Source organism: Bos taurus, chromosome 16 (genome assembly GCF_002263795.3).
Source record: "Bos taurus isolate L1 Dominette 01449 registration number 42190680 breed Hereford chromosome 16, ARS-UCD2.0, whole genome shotgun sequence".
In the NCBI taxonomy this organism is placed as follows: domain Eukaryota; kingdom Metazoa; phylum Chordata; class Mammalia; order Artiodactyla; family Bovidae; genus Bos; species Bos taurus.
In genome coordinates, this window is record NC_037343.1 from 69,177,016 (window position 1) to 69,197,658 (window position 20,643).

At 45.6% G+C, this 20,643-nt stretch overlaps 1 protein-coding gene across 3 annotated transcripts in view; it reads left to right on the forward strand.

Moving 5' to 3' along the window:
• The window catches only part of PTPN14 (protein tyrosine phosphatase non-receptor type 14), a 196,201-nt gene that overhangs the window by 142,527 nt on the left and 33,031 nt on the right, over nt 1-20,643 (forward strand). For all 3 annotated transcript variants that reach the window (XM_005217361.5, XM_059875392.1, NM_001192499.3), the window contains 7 exons: nt 4,528-4,598; nt 5,556-5,643; nt 9,258-9,346; nt 12,737-12,824; nt 13,578-13,660; nt 16,586-16,643; nt 19,784-19,862. In XM_005217361.5, coding sequence (XP_005217418.2) covers nt 4,528-4,598; nt 5,556-5,643; nt 9,258-9,346; nt 12,737-12,824; nt 13,578-13,660; nt 16,586-16,643; nt 19,784-19,862 — 556 coding nt within the window. The remainder of the gene's footprint in view (nt 1-4,527; nt 4,599-5,555; nt 5,644-9,257; nt 9,347-12,736; nt 12,825-13,577; nt 13,661-16,585; nt 16,644-19,783; nt 19,863-20,643) is intronic.

Genomic DNA, 20,643 nt, shown 5'->3' on the forward strand with positions numbered 1-20,643 from the left:
AGTCAGACACAACTGAGCAACTAGGCACAGCACAGCACGTATCCTTCTTCCACTCCACCCCCCACCCCTGTTGTATTCTGGATGCACTGTGGCCTGTGGTCAGGCGGTTTAGAGTATAGGGGTTAAGTGTTCTGTGCCTGTACCCTGGCTGTGCCATTTACTGGCTGGACAAACCTGGGCACATTATTTAGCCAAAGTCTCCATTTTCTCATGTAAAAATGAGGATGACAAGCCTGATCTGATTGTGAGGATAAAAGGAGAGAATGCATGATGTGAAGTACTTAACTTGGCACACAGTAAATTCTCAGTAAGTGTTTGTTCAGCCATCACTGTCGTCGTCATTCATATTATCATCATCATCGGAATATTTTTCTGTCTCAGGCAGGCACAGGATGCTGAAGTGTGTGCCTTCTAGGCATGAATACTCTGCGCTGTTGGAAATGTGAGCAGACAGGGGACAGGCAGAGGATATCAGTGATCATTCAGCAGCTTTGTGTAGTTCAGACTCTACTCAGTACTCCGTAATGGCCTATGTGGGAAAAGAATGTAAAAATGAGTGGATATATGTATATATGCAACGCAGGGGACCCAGGTTTGATCTCTGGGTGGAGAAGATCCCCTGGAGAAGGAAATGGCAACCCACTCCAGTACTCTTGCCTGGAAGATCCCATGGATGGAGGAGCCTGGTAGGCCACAGTCCACGGGGTCGCAAAGCATCGGACAGGACTTAGTGACTGAACCACCAACCAATATGTGCATGTATAACTGATTCGCTTTGCTGTACAGCTGAAACTAACACAACATTGTAAATCAACTATACACCAATACAATTTTTTAAAAAACCTAAAACAAAAACAAAACAATCTCATTTGGCAATATGAAACTGACATGTCGTGTATTTGGTTCAGCTCACTCGACACTTATTGGTCACCTACTGTATGCAGAGAGTTTGTAAGCAGGTATCATTTAGAGCCCTGAGATGGGCCATGGCGGTGATGTGGAGGCTTGCAGCTTTCTGAACTTAAGTCTCTGTCATTTCTAGTAGGAGGGAGACAAGGATAAAGGGTAAGATGAGTATCCAGACAACTGTGTGAGAAAGACAGGGCTTCCCAGGTGACACAGTGGTAAAGAAGCCACCTGCCTATCAGGAGATATGAGGTCAATCCCTGAGTTGGAAAGATCACCTGGAGAAGGAAATGGCAACCCGCTCCAGTATTCTTGCCTGGGAAACCCCATGGATGGAGGAGCCCGGCGGGCTGCAGTCCATGGAGTTGCAAAGAGCTGACACGAATGAGTGACTAAACAGCCGCAATAACAAAATGTAAGGAGGACAGTAGGCAGATTCTGGTAAGGACTATGGGAGAGACACACAGGGCCGAAGATGTAGCTCCAGAGTGGGAAAGGCTTCTGTCCCTCCCGGCCGAACATGGAAGCCTTGTCCAGGGAATGGTAGGTGTGATGGACCTCAAAGACGTCGGGGTGAGATGTGAAAGCGGTTTGTGTTGGGAATAGTTGGCCTGAGGTTACAAACTTGGGAGAAGAGGTCTGAAGGGACGTCTGGGTCGCCCTGAAGCACGGTCTGAATGCCAGGCCCAGGTGGTGACCTGATTGAGCAGGCAGTGGGGAGCCATGGCAGGTTGTACACTTTCCGCTGGGTTCCACTAGCGCTTTCAAAGGGCAGAATGCATTCCTTTGGTGGGGGAGGGAACCGGGGATGAATGGCTGTGTTTGATCTCATAAAGCCACTGAAATTTGTCAAATGGCATTTCTGCGGCTGAGCAAAAGAACAAAGTTAAGTACACAGGGCGCTCCCCAGGTGTGCAGCTGTGTGCAGGCTCGCTCCCTGCCATTTTTCATCCTCTGCCTCTCTGGCCCGGCCCAGTGGCGGGGCGCGTGCCTCAGGGAGGCCCAGATGCAGATGGAGCTGCTGGGTTGAGTACAATAGTAGAGGGTCCCTTTGGACTTTTTCTTCTTTCAGAGAGTTGGAGGCAGCGGTTTACTGGAGCACTCTTTGATCTTCACTTAGCTTTATTTTATCCTATTGTGCCACACCTTTTACTGGCTTTTCAAAATTAATATCGAGTTATCCCTAGTCCTCGGTAGCCAGATGTATACCCAGAGCTAGATTTCTAAGCCACGTGGCATCTTTGTGATCCCACAGCGTAAAACTGAAAACACGTCAAGCTTTATTTCCTAACATGGACTTGAGTTGCTTCAAGTGGGTGGCTAAACAGACAACAGCACTTTGAAAAATAAGAGCTGCCAGTAATTCCCTCAGTCTTCTCTAAGGTCTCTCAGGACCAACTGCAGAGCTCTAAGAATTTCCAGTATAGAGCTATGCTAGCATTTTCCAGCATTAAAAATATTCTGATTTTTTTTTTTCTTTTTACAATTTCATCATTTGAGATGGGATGTTTCTTACAGTTTTGAGATGTACCTTCTTGGGGATAGTGTTTCATGAAAAGTGGCTGAAGTGGAGCTAATCTTTCTGTACATGATATTTTACAACAAAGGGAATGAGGCATTTTGGATGGTTTGAAAGCATCAGCCCTCACCGCCTCACACCCCCCACCCCCCACCCCCGCCCAGAGGCTGTGATGAGCCTCGGAGGGCCTCCCTGGGACGCACAGCTCAAACAGCCCTCCGCTGGGGCTCAGAGGAGGATAGAACTTTCCAGGCTGCTGCCCAGGAAGGGCAGAGGCAGCAGGGTTCCTGGCGGGAGCCACCCACAGGATAAGCTTTAGAATCACCACGCCTGTCAGTGTCTCAGGAACTGACTGGTCTCCCCGTCTTGGATTTATTCCTCCAGACTCCATCTCACTTTCCCAGTAGGTGTTTAACAAGCTCTGTAAATACTCACACTGTCCTAGAAGAGGAATTGAGAAGCCCTGTGTCCAGTTGACTCTACTCCCACGGGAGCTGGCGCAACACTGGTCCAGGGGCCTGGGGTTTATCTGGTCAAGACGCCAGCTGGTTAGCTCCCCAGCTATTATATTCCGGAGCTCCCTTGAGGTAGTTTAGCTGTCGTGGCCTCTTTTGCTCCCAAGGCCCTGCCAAGTAGCCTCTGAATGAGCCTGCTTTGCCTAAAGTGGCTCTGAATTAGTTTGCTGGGATTGGGCCAGTGGATAAGAAGGTCAGGCACTGTCCCTTCCTGGGCTCAACTTTTGAGAGGATGGTGGCCTGGAAACTCATTTGCCTGTATATCCTCACATTTTTCTTAAAAATGGGGAGGCACTTACAAAGCTTTTTTTTTTTTTTGGCCATGCCAGGTGGCATGCAGGATCTTAGTTCCCCGAGTAGGGGTCAGACCCATGCCCCCTACATTGGGAGTGTTGGGTCCTAACCATTGGACTACCAGGGAAGTCCCTTACAAAGCATTTTAAATAAAAATCTGAGAGGCAGGCAGATAGGGAAGAAGAAGCAAAATGAAAAAGAACTAAGGCCCTCCAGAGTTTAGGTGACAACCCCAAATATGCCTCGGAGTAGCCTAAGTTATAATGCAGAGCCCTGTTACAAAAGTGAACGTGAACCTCTGTTCTAAAACTGACAACGTGTAATTCAAAGGAATAAAAGGAGCAAAACAGAAATAGAGACATAGACGTAGAGAACACATATATGGACACCAAGCAGGGAGAAGGGGGTGGGATGAATTGGGAGAGTGGGATTGACGTATGCACACTACAGTATATAAAGCAGGTGACTAGTGAGGACCTGCTGCATAGCACAGGGACCTCTGCTCACGCTCTGTGGTGACCTCAGTGGGATGAAAATCCAAACAAGAGGGGGTACCTGTATGCTGCGACTGCTGCTGCTAAGTTGCTTCAGTCGTGTCCGACTCTGTGCGATCCCATAGATGGCAGCTCACCAGGCTCCCCCATCCCTGGGATTCTCCAGGCAAGAACCCTAGAGTGAGTTGCCAGTTCCTCCTCCAATGCATGAAAGTGAAAAGTGAAAGTGAAGACAGTTGTGTCCGACCCTCAGCGACCCCATGGACTGCAGCCTACCAGGCTCCTCCATCCATGGGATTTTCCAGAAAAGAGTACTGGAATGGGGTCCCATTGCCTTCTCCGGGGTATCTGTATACATAAAGCTGATTTGGGTTTCCATAGTAGCTCAGCTGGTAAAGAATCCGCTTGCAATGCAGGAGACCCAGGTTCGATCCCTGGGTTGGGAAGATCCCCTGGAGAAGGGAATGGCTACCCACTCCAGTGTTCCTGCCTGGGAAACCCTATGGACAGAGGAGGCTGGCGGGCTACAGTCCATGGACTACCAAGAGTCAGACACAACTGAGCGACTACCACTTTAACACTTTAAAGCTGACCTGCTTTGCTGTCCAGCAGAAACTAACACAACATTGTAAGGCCACTCTACTCCAGTAAAAATTAACTTTAAAAGAAAAAGGAATTACAGAGGAGTAAAGGGAGGTTGAGGGAGTGAGGCGGGTCAGGGGCATTTTTAGAAAAAAGGAGCACGTCAAGGCTCATGAGCAAAATTGCAAGGCACCTGAACTGCTTTCCATTTTGACAGGATTTGGCTCTGGAAGAAGCTGTTCTGGAGGAACTGACACAGAAGGTGGCCCAGGAGCGCAAAGCCCACAGGTGAGGCGGGGCTGCCTGCTGGCCTGTCTGAGACAGGAGGGGGTGGCCCCCACCCCGAGTCCCCACAGTTCTTTTTCTTGTAGCAAGTGACTCAGCTCTGTTCTGAGAGTGCATGTAGATTGGAAAACTGTGCTCCCTGCCCCTACTCCCCTTTCTTTTTTCTCTCTTCCCTTTTTTTTTTCCTTTCTCCCCCTTCCATCCCGCCTTTCCCCTGTTCTTCAACACCAGTAGACCCACACTGATGCGGAGCGGTTGGCCAGAGGAATTCCTCTCTGTGACCTTCCTAAAACTCTGCTGCCCGACTTGGGAAGCCTGGGGCTGCTTGTGCTGAGTGTAGACCTCAAGAGCTACTTTGGGTGGGAAAGTCAAGGTCAAGGAGAAAAATGGTGAGATTCAAGTCATCACTGAGAGCTTGCTCAGGGCTGCTTGGAGCTCTTTGGGATGAATAAAAAATAAACAGCTTCCCTTCCAACTAAACCACCACCACTTCCAACCTCAGAGGATATGTGCAGCAGTCCTGGATTCTCCTAACTTGGTTACTTGGCTCCCAAATTATCATCCTTATAATCTTTTTCCTTTCTTCCTTTTTTCCTTCTTTTTTTCTTAACAGCGGAGATCTTTTTTCCCAGGTTGGAGAAAAATACTATTTTCCACCCCCCCCCCCAACCCCGCCACAGTGGTCAGCATTATTCACCAGGATGTCTGGCATAATCCATGTTCATAGGGCTGTGGCTCTCAATTAAATGCTTTGCCTTCCTCTTATTCCCTGTTGAGTGAAAGGTTACTGGGGGAAATGTTAATAAATTACTTAGCAATGCACCGTGCCCACAGTTGGGTGATGATGGCTTTTCTCAGAACTAAAGCCACGATTCTGGAATTTGCCACCAGGAGGGTCGGGCCTTCCACTGATTTTATTGCCCTTAACCGTTTCCTCCTTCGATGCTCTTTTGGTTTTAGTGGAATCCTGCCAGCAGAAGCCGAGCTTATGTACATCAACGAGGTGGAACGCTTGGATGGATTTGGACAGGAGATCTTCCCTGTGAAGGTAGCACCCACTGTCCTTGCTTCAGCTGTCTCAGAACAGCACAGGCATTTGGAAAACCAGTGTTGCTTGAGAGCAGAGAACCAGAAGGCTTGGCTTTCTCATTTCTACATGGCATTAGTTAGCACCAATTTACTCTAGTGAAAGCAAACCCTTCTTTGTTAATGGAGAGATTTTGAAGCTTTCCACAGTCCTTAGCAGACTATCTCAATTGTAAGACAGTGTTCTGAGTGAGTACCAACACCAGCCCATCTGGTGCAGAGAAGTTATCAAGGTCACAGCCGACCTTAGAGCGGGACACGTAGCAAATGTCGTGTGCGCCTTAATGCAGATCCTCCCCGGCAGTTTTCCTCCTCGGCCTTTTCTTTTCTCTTCTTAGGGCTGATGCAGTGATAACTGTTTGTGAGGAAGAATGAAACGTTTCCTGGATACAATCATACTTTATTTCTCTGGCTCTAGAGAGCCTCTGCTGTGGGTTTCCAGCCCCTTTGGTGTTTTCTGGAAAGTATGCCTAGGAAATGGTTATAAGCACATCCCACCCTTTGCAGCAGATTCACCTCCTGAAGTGAGGGTGTGGTGGTGGGGTCATGGTGCAAGACCGTCTATAGAACGGAGTCCGTCATCCAAACTCATTTTCCTCTCTCTGCTGACCCACATTACCAACGACGGAGTTTTATCAGAAACCTAAAGCAACTGGCACATTTCAGCGATTTGGGAGACGCCTGCAATTTCAGCGTAAACATTTCACTCCAAACTGGCTCCACTGGCTGCTTTATAAGCGTTCTGTTCCCCCTCCATCGCATGTTTGCAATTTGCCTTAATGAGAACTGCCCATGTGTATCAAGTAGAATCGAGCAGGGTGGCCGCAGCTTGCAAAAAAGGCTAAATGACTCTTTTTTAGATTTGTTTAATTTTCTTTTGCTTCTCTAATGGCTGCCCTTCATAGGGTTGTAATCCATTTTCCTTGCAATAATGCCTTATGAAGCCATCTGCATCCCGCTTACATTTCAGCAGCCCATATATAGTCATGATATTTTGGAAAATCAGAGTAAACTTTTCTCCACTTCTAGAAAACCGACTTCTCGGGCCCTGGAAGTTGGAGGTTTGGTCGTGGGGGTCATTTGCTTGCGTGGTTTTTAGTCATTCTGAACTGTGGGAAACAGAGGCAGTGAAGACAGCGTTGAAATCCGCGGTGCTGGGTTCAGATGCATTTTTGAGTCTGTCCTTTAGTGGGAAAAGTACAGGGAGCTACCAGAGCTACTCCGAGTGGGCAGACGGGCTCGGCTGACTCACGGCCCGTGGGCGTAACTCCTCTGGGCTGCTGCTTTTTTTCCTCCCCCACCGCATATCTGTTCATGACTCAGGTGACCACCTACAGACCACATGATTCCTGGTGGCCCAAGGATGAGGGGCGGGACGGTGGTACCCATGGGGGTTGTGATGGAGCCGGCTGTAAGTGAAAAAGCAGCAAGGGCAGGCTGCCCGTGGTGACGGAGTCCCTCTGGGCTGGTTGGGTCCTTCTTGACCAAGGAAGGTTTCAAACATATGTTATGGATATGTCCCAGGGATGACCATTTCAGTTTAGTGTGGGTTGTTTTTTTTTCCCCCATGAGTGATTTCTCAAAAAATTTTTCAAGATTGGGGAGCAGGAATACCAGTGCATTTCCTGACAGGTCTTCCCTCGCTCTCCACAAACACGGGGTGTCTTCCCTCGCCCTCCACAAACACGGGGTGTCTGCAGCCTCCGTGGGCTCCTGTACTGTCAGAGCAGGTGGGCATGGGGGGAGGGAGCTTCTGGAATGGGTCACACGGGGTCTGGAGCCTCAACCCCAGCTGCGTGTGCTGTTCTAACGGGGGTCTGGTCCGTGTTTTTTCCATTGTCCCACGCTGATGGCCTGTCCCTCCCGTGTCCCCATCCATCCCCCTAGACCTCTGCACCCACCTCCTGGCAGCATCCCCAGGGAAGTCTTTCCACAGAATTTTCCTTTTTCTTCCCATCTCTACTTTGCCCATCTTCTTTTCCCACATAGATTCTTTTTTTTGATCATGTAACTTACCTTTTAACCTCTTGTGATTACTGAGGCCCTCTCCCCACTCCCTAGTTCTTTCTCGCTCAGCTTTTGCCATCAGCAGTTGTCTTTCCCTTTCTCTCTCTCTATGAGAAGATTCCTTCGTTAATGGAAAGTTTTGGGGAGGTGGGTTGAAAAGAGGTCCTTGAGAAGGAGGTCTTTGTGTTTTAAATGGGTATTCCGAGGAAGGTAGGGGTTTATCTTTCCTTTCTTGGGCTGAGTTGGGCGTGTCTCTCCCCTCACTCCACAACGAGGATGCCTCCCAAGTGAGAGCAGGGGCTGGGTGACGGTTTGCTCACTGGATGCTGAGTCCTGCTCCCGCTCTGCTCTCAAGAACACTGGAAGCTGGGTTATGCTTTCCCAGGCAGGAGGCTGGGGCACCTGACTGGACCAAGAGACCAGACTGAAGACAAGACCCCTAGCCTCTCCCAGACGGCCCAGTGGATTGCCCAGCACTGAAGCTTATAGTCCACGTGCCCTTCCTGTGCTCACAAAGGTCCCAGCCAGTGTTTAGCCTCCCACGCTGGAGTGTGAATACATACCCGATCATACACACCCCAGGGTTGCCCCAATAGGAATAACAGAGGTCAGTGCAATGAGAATGAAGCATCCCGAAAGAGGCAGAGATCTGTAGGGTGAAGAATTCCCCCATCCCTCACACTGTGAGCTTCAGGGATTTTACATATATATGTATAGGTATTTATATATATATTATATATTACCTCATTGAAGGAACAGATTGCTTTTAAAAGAGAACATTCAGAAAAAAAAAAAAACTCTCAGAAATCTACAATACGATATCGGAATGGTAAACTTAATGGATAGGTTAGAAGGGAAAGAAAAGTCTCACCCAAAACCCTGAAGTTATGGAAGGTGGGAGGCAGGAGATGAAATTGGAGGGCCAGCCCAGATGTTCAGCATCTGAATAACTGGAGTTCTGAAGAGAGTGAAAGGGGGAAACAGAAGGTAGTAATTTGAGAAAATATCCCAGAACTGAGGAACACGAGGTTCTAAATTGGAAGGCCAAGCATGGTGGATGCAAATGGACACACTCTAGGGCTGTAAGTGGTAGAAGCCGATGCCTTTAAAGGAGAGGAAATGGTGGGGCTGGGTCTGCTGCTTTAAACAAGATCTAAAGAATATTCAGTTCCTCAAATTATGTGCCTGTGTCATTGTACATATGTAGTATGCATATATAATCAAAATGTATGCACATGTAATTTTGATTAAAAAACACAAAAACTAGGGTTAAAAAAGATATCAATAGATGCTCATGAAAGAGCTCTAAACTGCCAGCCAATCTGAGAAAAATCCTAAAATTCTTTCTTAAACAGGAAATGTGACAAATTGAGATAAAAGAAGGAAACACATCTGTGTAGTCTCTTATGAGGTGCAGCGGGGTGCCTCCCTTCAGGTTGCCTTGTTGCCGGGATGCCGTCTGCGATTCATTCCACGTGTGGGCGAGAAACGGGGTATGGTCCGCGTGGGGAGGCTACCCGACCGCTGGGATGCTTTTCATCACAACCATCTCTTGTTGATCTTGCGCAGGACAATCATGGAAACAGTGTGCACCTGGGCATTTTCTTTATGGGGATTTTCGTGAGGAACAGAATTGGAAGACAAGCAGTAATCTACAGGTAGTCTGATTTTTCTCCTTTCTCCTTTTCCCTGGAGGTGCTCTCGCAAACCACACGGAGTATGAAAGTTGTTATACGGATGAGTTAAGAGCCAGACCGTGGATAAGAGTTGAGCTTTTCTCAACTCTAATAAGATCAGCCCTCTCTGCAGGGTTTAAGTGGTTATGGAGAAATTTCTCTCACTTTCCCTGGGGGTTTGTTTGGGGGTGGGGGATGGAGAATGCTCTTTCTTCCCACTGACTCCAAGAAGTACGTAGTTGAACCCCCACTGAACCAGAAGCATGGAACCAAATTCTATGAGTCTGGTTAGAAATGGGCTTTTTAGGCATGAGGCTCCTGCAGGATCACCTTTGCCCAGATTACCCATGACCAGTCATTAAATCCAACCTGGCTTCCATCCATTGCCCAGCGTGCCCTTTGCCTAATGCCATGTGCTATAAAGGTGCAAACTAATTTTTCTATTAAAGAAAGAGGGCTATTTGTGAAAGTGTGTTTTGAAAAATCAATGTCTGTTATCATTAATGAAAAGACCTTGGTCCTTTTTTTATTACTTTGATCCTTCAGCCTTCTTTTGCATTTAACAGGAGTGGAAGCAGCGTAGGGAAGTGACAGGGTGTCCCCTACGTTACAGGTCCATGAGTTTGCCTTGTATTGATGCCCATAGATCCCATGCTAGTGTCAAAATCCGAAAAACAGCATGCTTGCTTTCATTTATGAGGGCAGTGTGGCCTATTATTTACAGGAAAAGCAGCTTTCCTGCATGTGCATCTGATAGGCAGAGCTGCATGTCCAGGGAAGATCAAAGATGGCTCTTAGAGTCAGAGCATGGTCAACCTTCTGGAAGTAAATTCTTGGCCAGACGTGTACTTGTTGGATCAGCAGTTACTGCAGGTCATTTTGAGAAAGTTTTCCCACTAAAAGCTTCCTAATTGGCTTTTGTTTTCCTAGGTCCCCACCCTGCCATTATATTTGTCCATTTGTTTTCTTTTGCTCTTTGAATAGAGACATTATTGAAGGAGAAGTGGAGAGAGAGTGCTTTGGGGCTACAAAATAAGCTTTTTGATTTTTGGACAACCCACTCCGGTATTCTTGCCTGGAGGATCCCATGGACGGAGGAGCCTGGTGGGCTGCAGTCCACGGGGTCGCAACGAGTCGGACACGACTGAGCGACTTCACTTTTGACTTTGGGACATGTTGCAGGACTCATATACCTGCAACGAATTGAGCAAAATATATAAATATGGGCAGAGTTGCAGCTATACATTTTTATGCCCAGGTAAAGCTATCCAGGCCTTTTGTCCCACACAGTTCTCTGTAGCTAAATCAGTGCTTGAGTCCAGAGAAGAGAAGCAGATAGATTTTGCATTCTGGCACTCTGGATTAAATCGAAAATAGCAGTTTGAAAGTTCACTGTTCATAATAAGCCCCTCACGGGTTTTGTTCGGTTTCCCTGGGAACTGCTTCCAGCACACTTCCTTTAGCATGGTGCCTTGAAACCCTTATAAGATGTGAACTTACTGCTACTATAGTGTCCTGTTAACTGCCACTAAAGGTGAAGTCATATGGTGGAGTGAGGAGTGGATCCAGAATTTTGGCCATCTATTTGAGGGAATGGAGCCAGAGAATATCAAATATCTTTTCTCTTTTGAGACCCTCAGTAAGGAGCATGTAGCTGTGAGGCCATGTAGATGTGATCTTATGGAACTATTAGCAGATAGCTTGCAGACTACCTGTAGATGTGTATAAACACAGATGACATTGGTGTAGTAGAAGGGTGATTGGAGGAAAACCTGAAAGGCATCGATAGAACTCATGCTGATAAGGAAGGTTGCTGCTGCCGCTGAGTTGCTTCAGTCGTGTCCGACTCTGGGCGACCCCATAGACGGCAGCCCACTAGGCTCCCTCATCCCTGGGATTCTCCAGGCAAGAACACTGGAGGGGTTGCCATTTCCTTCTCCAATGCATGCAAGTGGATAAGGGTGATTCCTCCCCTTTGACCCGAATTGCCTCATCTCCAAAGTGGGAAAGTTGTCTACCTAGAGAGCTGATAAAAGAACTGGCCGTTATACAGAGAGGAGGCAACATCATTACTCTCATTATTTCAGCAAGCATCTAGCGTGTGCCCTATACCAGATGCACTCGGTCCATGGAATACAGAGATAAAGCAGGCAGAATCTCTGCCCAAGGCACGGGTCCTGTGGTTGAGTTTGGTTTAGTTAGGAACCTGATCACAGACATAAACCACTGTGATACAATGTGGTGACTGATAAAGGACTACACCCGGCTCTTTCCTGGCGTGTAGGTGGTTGGGAATGAGGAAAGGCTGCCTGGAGAAGGTGGCTGCTTTGGAGTCTTAAAGGAATCATGCAGGCAGAGAAGGGAGTGCATGAGCAAGCACAGGATGGAAGGGGACTTCCATGGCAGTCCAGCGGTTAAGACTCTGAACTTCTACTACAGGGGGTGCAAGTTGGATCCATGGCTGGGGGACTAAGATCCCTCATTCTGCCACAACATGGTCAAAAAAAAATTTTTTTAAGTTAAAAAAAAAAGCAGGATGGAGAGGAAAAGGCAGTGGGCAGGGAATTATAGGTTGGGGAGCAGAGTGAAGGGCAGGTAGTGTAAGAGGTGATTAGAAACCGGCTCTAAATAGAATGGGAAGCAGGAGCTTTACCTTCCCTTGTCTGGTGGTTCTCTCTGTGTATCCCATTTTAGGTCAGATCTCCATGAGGAAAGGGAAGGAAATTTGTCTGTGTGTGTCTTTAGATCACAAAAATGTAGGCACATTGAACCTTCCCTCAGCATTTTTTCTAAGTGGCATCATCAAATCTGTAGTGTACATTGCAACACAGAATCTCCGTGAATTCTTCAGCCTAGGTCCTGAAAATACCTAATTTATTATTTTTTTTTTTTGCTGCCCTATGTGACTTGTGGGGTCTTAGTTCCCAACCAGGAGTGATCTGGGGCACACAGCAGTGAAAGGCTGGACTCCTAATCACTGGACCTCCTGGGAACTCCACACATGACTTTTAAATGACCTGCTCTCCCAGCATTGAAAATGGGGTTCATGGAAAAGACTTTGTCCATCTGAAAATATGAAAAACTAGGCAGCAGAAGTCTCTTGCATATTTTTCTCCTAGCTCATAAGGGAAAGTGTACTTTATCAAACAGCAATGTTGAGGTGGTGTGTAGCTATTTAAGTAGATGAATATTGCATTTTATTTCCATTTCTGCTTTAAAGGAAGAAATGTTTAGCTTTTTAAAATACAGCTAAACCATAATTTGTAAAGTGAGGCTCAGCAGAGCCTCAGGGTCATAGCAGATGACCCTCCTGTGCTGTCATAAATGTCTGGGAAGTCTTTGGGCAAACACTGTGGGGTTTCTTCTGCGCAGGTGGAATGACATGGGAAACATCACCCACAACAAGTCGACTATCCTGGTGGAGCTCGTCAACAAAGAGGAGACTGCCCTCTTTCACACGGTAAACAAAACAGACAATGAAGGCACGGTCCCGCAGGCCACTGGCGGTCTGACTTCTCAGCTCCTGATATGCTTTCCTTGGTCTCCATGTCATGAGAGAATAAATAGTCTAACAGACCCATAACTTTCCATTACGTGCCCAGTGCTGCCATCACTCATTTCCAAGCGGTGTTGGTGACCTGATGCTCACAATGCCAGGGTTCCAAGCTGAGTTTTACTCTAAGCTTTGTGTTCCTCCACCAGTCTTATTTGAGCTAGATCACAATGTCTGGCATGCCCTTCACGAGTCAGCTCTGATGATATGGTGTGGTATTTTCTTTCGTTTGGCTTATTTGGATTTTCTTTGCCATCACAGCCCAAGGCTGATCTGAAGCAAACTGGTGACTGCCTTTCAGTTGAGTGCCTTCTTGAGAACCAAGGCAGTTCACGCACCTCTCTGTTAGATATCCATGCCACACTCTGCCTTGATTCATTTATTGATTTGCAAAGCACTTGGTTTGGCATATGTAAAGACACGCCAGATCACCAGTGTAACTCCAGCACCATGGACATAAAGGATTCTCTAGCACGCAGTATCATCTAACATTCTTTGGTGGGCTTCGTCAACGTGACCGCCGCTGAATTTCAGCATGTTGGTTTGTGGCTCAGGCGGCTATTTTATGCCTGACGTGAAGGGAGGAAGGGACATGTCCCTGCCCAGAGGAATCGTAATAAAATGCATATACAAACAAGTGTTTATTTCTTCTTTTCCAAGGAGGATATCGAGAATGCCAAGTACATATCTCGGCTGTTTGCTACGCGGCACAAATTTTACAAACAAAACAAGATCTGCACCGAGTAAGTAAACATTTCATCCACCTGCTCCCTGGATGGCTCGTTCCAGCTTAAATTCTTACGCTTTCAGAACGTTGTAGATCACCTTTTCCGCTCACTCTTTCGCCTCATTCCTTGTAGAAGCTAAAGGGGCAAGCTGAAGCCAGGCGGGAGGGAAAGAGCTTTAATGATGAAGACCGTCTGGTGTCGCCTATATGCCTAGGGGGAAATGATTTGCAAATTGACTGTGAATGCTTGACTTCCTGGACGGAGTGGCCAACATCAGTGCCTTTCCAACCTCCACCTTGAGTTTGGAGGAGCCGAGCGGTTCCCAATTTGCCAGGGCGCCCCTTCGTGTCAGATGTAGCGTGTGTTCAGAAGCGTGTAGCGGAGTGATGAGCCAACTTGAAAGAGAAGAAGCTGCTGTCATCCTCAGCCCCGTGGCACTCACACAGTTGGCTAACCCTGCATGTGCTTCTGGGTCAAGTCACCCGCCTGTAAATGAGAGGCCAGGGTAATTAGAGGAAGACTTGGAAGACACTAATAGATGTCACAAATCCATGTGTGTGTTTTCAATTTAATTTGGAAATGGGGATGATAAAGAGAGTTTGATGAGAGAACTTAACCGTGACCTGACCTTGGATAGAGTGTGTCTGGCTCATGCTATCATTGAATTTCCTCTGGTTGCCTTCAAAAGACATTCCTCAGCAGAGTACCTCAGCAGTTGGGGCGCCCAAGGTGCTTAATTTTGTTTCAAAGAACTTCAGGGATGTAAATGCAAGAGAAGAACTGCTTTCCCGCTTCCCCAGTGGACACATCCAAGAGTGTGAAAACGCTGTCCTAGAGCAGATCCTGCTGTAGAAGGCACTGCTTTAAAACTGGAGGATCAGGTCCTGGCAGACTTTGTTCCCTACATGATGGAGACTCTTTTAAGCCAGTCTCTGCCACTGGTCACTCTTGGAGTCTGAAAGTATATTTGATAGTACAGTCAGTCAGCCCTCTGTATCTGTGGTTTCACATCCGTAGAGTCCACCAACTGTGGATCAAAATATTTTTTAAAAATTCCAGAAAGTTCCAAAAAGCAAAGCTTGAATTTCCTTTGTAGTGGCAGCTGTTTACATTATATTAGGTATTATGAGTAGCCTGAGATGATTTAAAGTGTGTGGGAGGATGTACATTGGTTATATGCAAATCCTATGCCATTTTACACAAAAGCATCAGTGGATTTTGGTATCTGAGGGGTCCTGGAACCACTCCTCCTTGGATATCAAAGGATGACTCTATCAGGTCTGCAAACAAAGTGTGCAAACGTAAACAGAAGAGCACTGATTCAGGAGCAGCAATTTAAACAGCCATGTCTATGTTATAAATGCACATTGCATACACATGTTCTCGTGCATGCACAAACCCCATTCTTTTGCACGCGTGCACACACACACCCCATTCTTTTGTGTATGTGCACACACACACACCCCATTCTTTTACACTCACACCCCATTCTTTTGCACACACACATGCACACGCACACATACACACACACCCCATTCTTTTGCACACACACCCCATCTTTTGCATGCACACGCACACATACACACACACCCCATTCTTTTGCACTCACACCCCATTCTTTTGCACTCACACCCCATTCTTTTGCACGCACGCATGCACACGCACACATACACACACACACCCCATTCTTTTGTGCATACACATCATTCCTTTGTATGCTCACACATACACCCCATTCTTTTGAACAGATTCCCTCTAGGTCACATCTTTGCAATTTTCTGCTACTGCCTTTTATTTGTTGAGATGTCTTTGAATTAACAAGAATTCTATAGTTGACTTCAATAGGGTGGGTTTAAGAAGAAAACTATTTTGAGAAGTAAATATCACTATAGTCTTCTTGTTTGACCATATCTTAGCAAGTGGCTTTATTATAAAACTTTCTGAGTATTTGTATTTCTTTTGTGTCCTTTTCTTCTTATGCAAGTGAGCATCACGTTAGATTGAAAATTAAGGAAACTCTGTCCTCCTTTGTACTTCTGTAATAACCATTCCTTTCTTCTTCCTAACCAGGTATGGGAGGTTCCTATTCTCATATCTGATGAAAACTGGGACTCTCTAAAAACACCCTCATCCCCTACATAGACAGTAAACTCTGTATGCAGTTTTAGAGTCTCACCATGGGCTACATGAAGGCTTGGGATAGGTCTCTGGAGTTTATGAAATCAGCATCATCTGAGCAGTATCCTTCTCCAGAGGTCTCTGTTCTCTGACCTCTAAAAGATGGTCTTTGATTTTTATTTCCCTTGAAATTCATCTTTAGAAAGAAGCCTCATTCTTTTCATATTACTTTGTAAAACATTAGAAAATATCATTTATTCCAAACATTTTGCAAATAAAACAAGAACAAAAAAGGAAATTAAAATTGTCTTGGCTTCACCAACCAGATATAGAAAATATTTTTGTTTTACCATAATTCTTATTTATTTGATATGTAGGTTGGCTGGATCTTCTTTGCTGCTCTCAGGCTTTCTCTACCTGCGGCAATCTGGGGGCTACTCTTCGTTGCAATGCACAGGCTTCTGTTTGTGGTGGCTTCTCCTTTTGCAGAGCACAGGCTCCAGGTGCACGGGCTTCAGTAGTTGTGACACTCGGCTCAGTAGTTGTAGCTTGAGGGCTCCAAAACGAGGGCTCAGTAGTTGTGGTGTACAAGCTTTGTTGCTCCTTGGCATGTGGAATCTTCCTGGACCAGGGATTGACCCTGTGTCTCCTGCACTGGGAGGCGGGTTCTTACCCACTGTACCACCAGGGAAGTCCCTGTTCTACTGTGATTCTTAACCCATTTTGTCTACTTTCCCCTCTTCTCCTTCTCTCATCTATCAGGTCATCTTATACATGGTAAATAAGAATAACCATCCTCATTTTTTTCAACTTTTCGTATAGACAATCCAATTCTCCACCCCCTATCAGACGCCAGCCCACCTGGAGCCGGTCTTCCCTGGTATGTATGACATCTTCAGTTATCAAGTCCTCTGACCGCTGGGGTTCACGTGTCCTTCTGTGGTTGATTTTGAGGGGAGGGGTGGCCAGGGCATCATGACCAGGTGAAATCTAGTGAGAACGCAGAAGGACATCAGTCTGCTCTGCAGGTGGGGTGTGCACACCCATGGCCATCACTTCTCTAAATGGGACCCCAGGTTCACCCCTGGGAGTCTTATTCCAGGCCGATGAGATCTTAGTCCTTCAGCATGCAGCTTACTTTGTGTGTGTTATTTTCCCCACTTGCTTTATCACTGTTCCTGATTTTTGCACATGTAGACATGTCATCAGTTATAATCTCGGCAAATTCTTTTGTATTCACTGCCACAGACAGTTCAATAAACTAGTCAGAAAATGACTCCTTGAAGGAAATATTGAAGGAGTCTAGTTGATGGTCTCAGATAGAATATTTAGTGGGGAAGAAAATTAAGGTTAATTAATTTTCTAATTTTAAGGTCAACAGAATTTGAGTTGAGGTACTTTTCTACCTACTGTTAGCCTTAAAAAAAAACACAAAAAACTGGTCTCCTCATACGAATAAGGAAACAACTCATTGTCATGTGAATAAGGAAATAACTTATTCTAGGTTATGATTTATTTTACACAAAATCAAAATAAACACGTGACCTTTAAATGTCTGTAGGTGAAGAGTTCCTTTGAATTTATGGGAGAATAAAATTTTTCTTTATACATGATATATATCCTATAGGACATCTTTAACCTGTTATTTAAAAGGAACTATTTAAGGAATTTTTTTTTTTCCTGGAAAATGCATTCACATGAATTCTTAGAATGCTAGAGTTTGGACATCTTATCATCACGTAATAATTCCTGAGAACCCATGTGTAAATACTATTAATTCTCTGTGTCAACGCGTGATCTCTCACAGAAAGTCCTTGGAGATGTAGTGGGTTGCTTTGGCCTTCTCCCCTGAAGCAGCAACGGATTTCCTCCTGGCATTGTTTTCTTTATTCTTCTCCTTTGTTGATATTATTTCCCTTTTCCCTTCCTTAGAGTCCACGGGTCTTTACTAGTGAGATAAATGTTCACTTGTGTCCATGAAATGCCAGGGGAAGCAGTGTTTCAGGGCCATCTTGTGATTTGATCGCATCCTGATTATCTGGAGAAGATGCAGAGGCTTTCCTGTTTCATTCGGATGCAGATAATCTGCAGGAAGCCAGGTTCCTGGCTTCTCCCCTTCCTCTGCCCTTTAGGATTAAACCGTGTCAGCAAGTGTTCCTTGGGATGAGTGAGAGTAAAGCCAGATAACTTCACCTTTGGGTTTCCTAGCTGATAACCAGGGTTCCGGGTGGTTGTTTTTCTCTTGCTCCTCTGCCTCCTATATTGTGGCATCTAATTTGTTGTTGTCTTAGCAGATCTAGAAAGAAACAGAATAATACACTGAAATATATAAAGAGATAGAATAAATAATACAATCCTGAAATGGTACTTGGAAAATTGCTATTATTACTTCTCACTTGTATTGCTTATACACTTATGTCGCTTCATAAACAGTCACTTACTTGTAGGATTTTTCTTTTTTAAAAAATTAAAGCTAGAGAAGGCAGGATGAGCCAACTTTGCCTTGCTATGTATTTCTATTCTCTTGTATGAATCCTTCCCTGCTGGCTTTTTTTTTTTTTTTTGTATTTTTTTGTTGCCCTGAAAACTGGCTATCCAGTCATGGAAAAAATTGAGTTGAATTAGGTGTTACCAAAAAGAGGAAAAATATTTTTAAACTGCTAGTCAAAGACCAGCCAAAGAGAGATTTGGGAATGTTTAGAACAACCGATACCCTTAACTACTGTATTAGATTGGTTTCCATTTTTATTTCTTCTCTTCTGATTCTCTTTAATTTTTGGATTTCTGGTCATTATATCTTCTTTATTTCCTCTTTTGGTACATAAACATTATTTGCAGAAAAGCAAATAGTAGATGAGTTACCAACCCAGTTTCATATTGCCGAGTGTTCTTCAGTCTAGGGATACTGAGAAAGTGTGACCCCTGCTGGCTTTGTATGGTTTTTTTGGTTTGATCTCAACTTCTGTCCCAAAGCAGTAATATTTAAACCAATGTCTATAAGACAAATTTAAAGATAATCAAATAGAAATATAAGAGACCATCCGGTTTGGTGGTTTACAAGCTTAAAGTTTATTTTTTTAGCATTACAACTCTTTCTTCAAACATATTTTTACGTGGAACCCCAATATCTAAATAAAATGGATAATATTGGAAGGAGGAGACTGATTTGATTGACAGGAAGCTGAGACCTACTAAGATTAAATGACTTCCTCTAGACCACATTAGCAACTAATCATATTTCCTTTGTCGGCTCCCCAAGTAGTAAAACTGTCTAAGCATTTTGGTGTTTTCTCTAAGAGTTTTACCCTCCTCTGCAACATGCAGTTATTCAGATTGAGTGTAAATGGCCATGTTTGAGTCTTAGGGCAGTGAGTCTTCACTGAAAGGGTAGATGATTACACCTGCAAGGTTCTCTGCAAGACCTTTCCACATTTGGTTCTGCAACGGGGGAGGGTCAGTAAGTGGTCTCGGGAATTGCAAACTTACTGTTATGGGTCCCCATTTCAGATTATATACGTTTGCAAGTGGGCCCAGCTTAGAGGTTGCTGTGGCAACGTGAACTTGGGCCACGGTACAGCTATGCCGAAGGATACAAGCTTGTGGCTTTAGGAGGGACCCAGTTTTGAATAGAAGGAAACAGGCTTCCCCTCGACTCTCATTATGTTTTAGGTGGCACATAATAATATGCGTGTTCTGAGTTATTCCTTTGAAAAATGGCACTGGGAACTTTGCAAGGGTGTTAGAAAATAGGCTCTAATGAAGGGCCTTCATGCTGATTGCAGCCTCGTTCTCACCTTGAACCAGCCTCCCCGGTCCCCGCTTTGTGTGTCTCCAGTCTGAGGCTTGTTGATGAGATGAGGGTGCAGATGCTCAGAAGAGGGTGGGCTGAGGGAGGAGGGCAGAGAATCCCTCGCACGTCTCTTTGCAGGGATGAGCAGTGGGGCCCGTCATGTGCTCGGGCTGGCGCTCCTGAGCGGTTTGGTGCGGGACCTCCCACGTGTGCTGTGTTCTCTGTTTCAGCCCCGGCAACAGCCCTACATCCTGCCTCCCATGCACGTCCAGTGTGGCGAACACTACTCGGAAACACACACTTCTCAAGGTAACGCTGGCTTGCTGCTGTCCCTTCTTAAGACCTGAATTTGAGTACTGGGGATCAGTACTGAGATTATTTTGTTTTAGGTGACAGCAATACTTTTATTTTAACTTTGTCATGGTCTGAATGGCAGCAGTTTGGGATTTGTGAGAGTCACGGAATACCATTTACCCCTGAGACGAAAACTTCCCCAGAATTGCATGTGGAAGGAGTTGGGGGAAGACAGAAGGCGAGTTCCTTTCTCTTCCTCCTCATCCTCGAAAGTGGGTTAGAGAAGAGAGTGACAGCTAAGCCCAGCGGAAGACTCTTCACCTTCCTTGCCAGGGTCAGAGAGCTTGTAACAGTCAGCCAGGTTTTCATGACAGAGAACACAGGCGTCCAGAATAATTGAAAGAAACACACACATAATCTCAGCCCCTCATCTTAGCTCTCATTTGTCGCCTCTCCCCTAGTCTCTTTCTCAGTGCACTTGTTAAACTCTTTAGTTCCTTGTCTCTCTAAACACTCCCCTGCAAAATGTATGGGAAAAAAAAACCCATTTCAATAATGGTCTAACGATGAGCATTTATAGAGCAATTCTTTTCCTTAAGCACTGTTCTAAGTACTTGCACTGCATTGTCTCATTTCATCCTCAAAATAAACCCAGGAGATAGGTACTGTTGATGTTGTTATTTCCATTTGCTACAGAAACTGGGATACAGAAAGGGTATTGGAGGAGCTTGGATATGAAAATCAGTGTCTTAACTCTGGAGCCGGTGCTCCGTGATCATTTCAGTAACTGCATCTT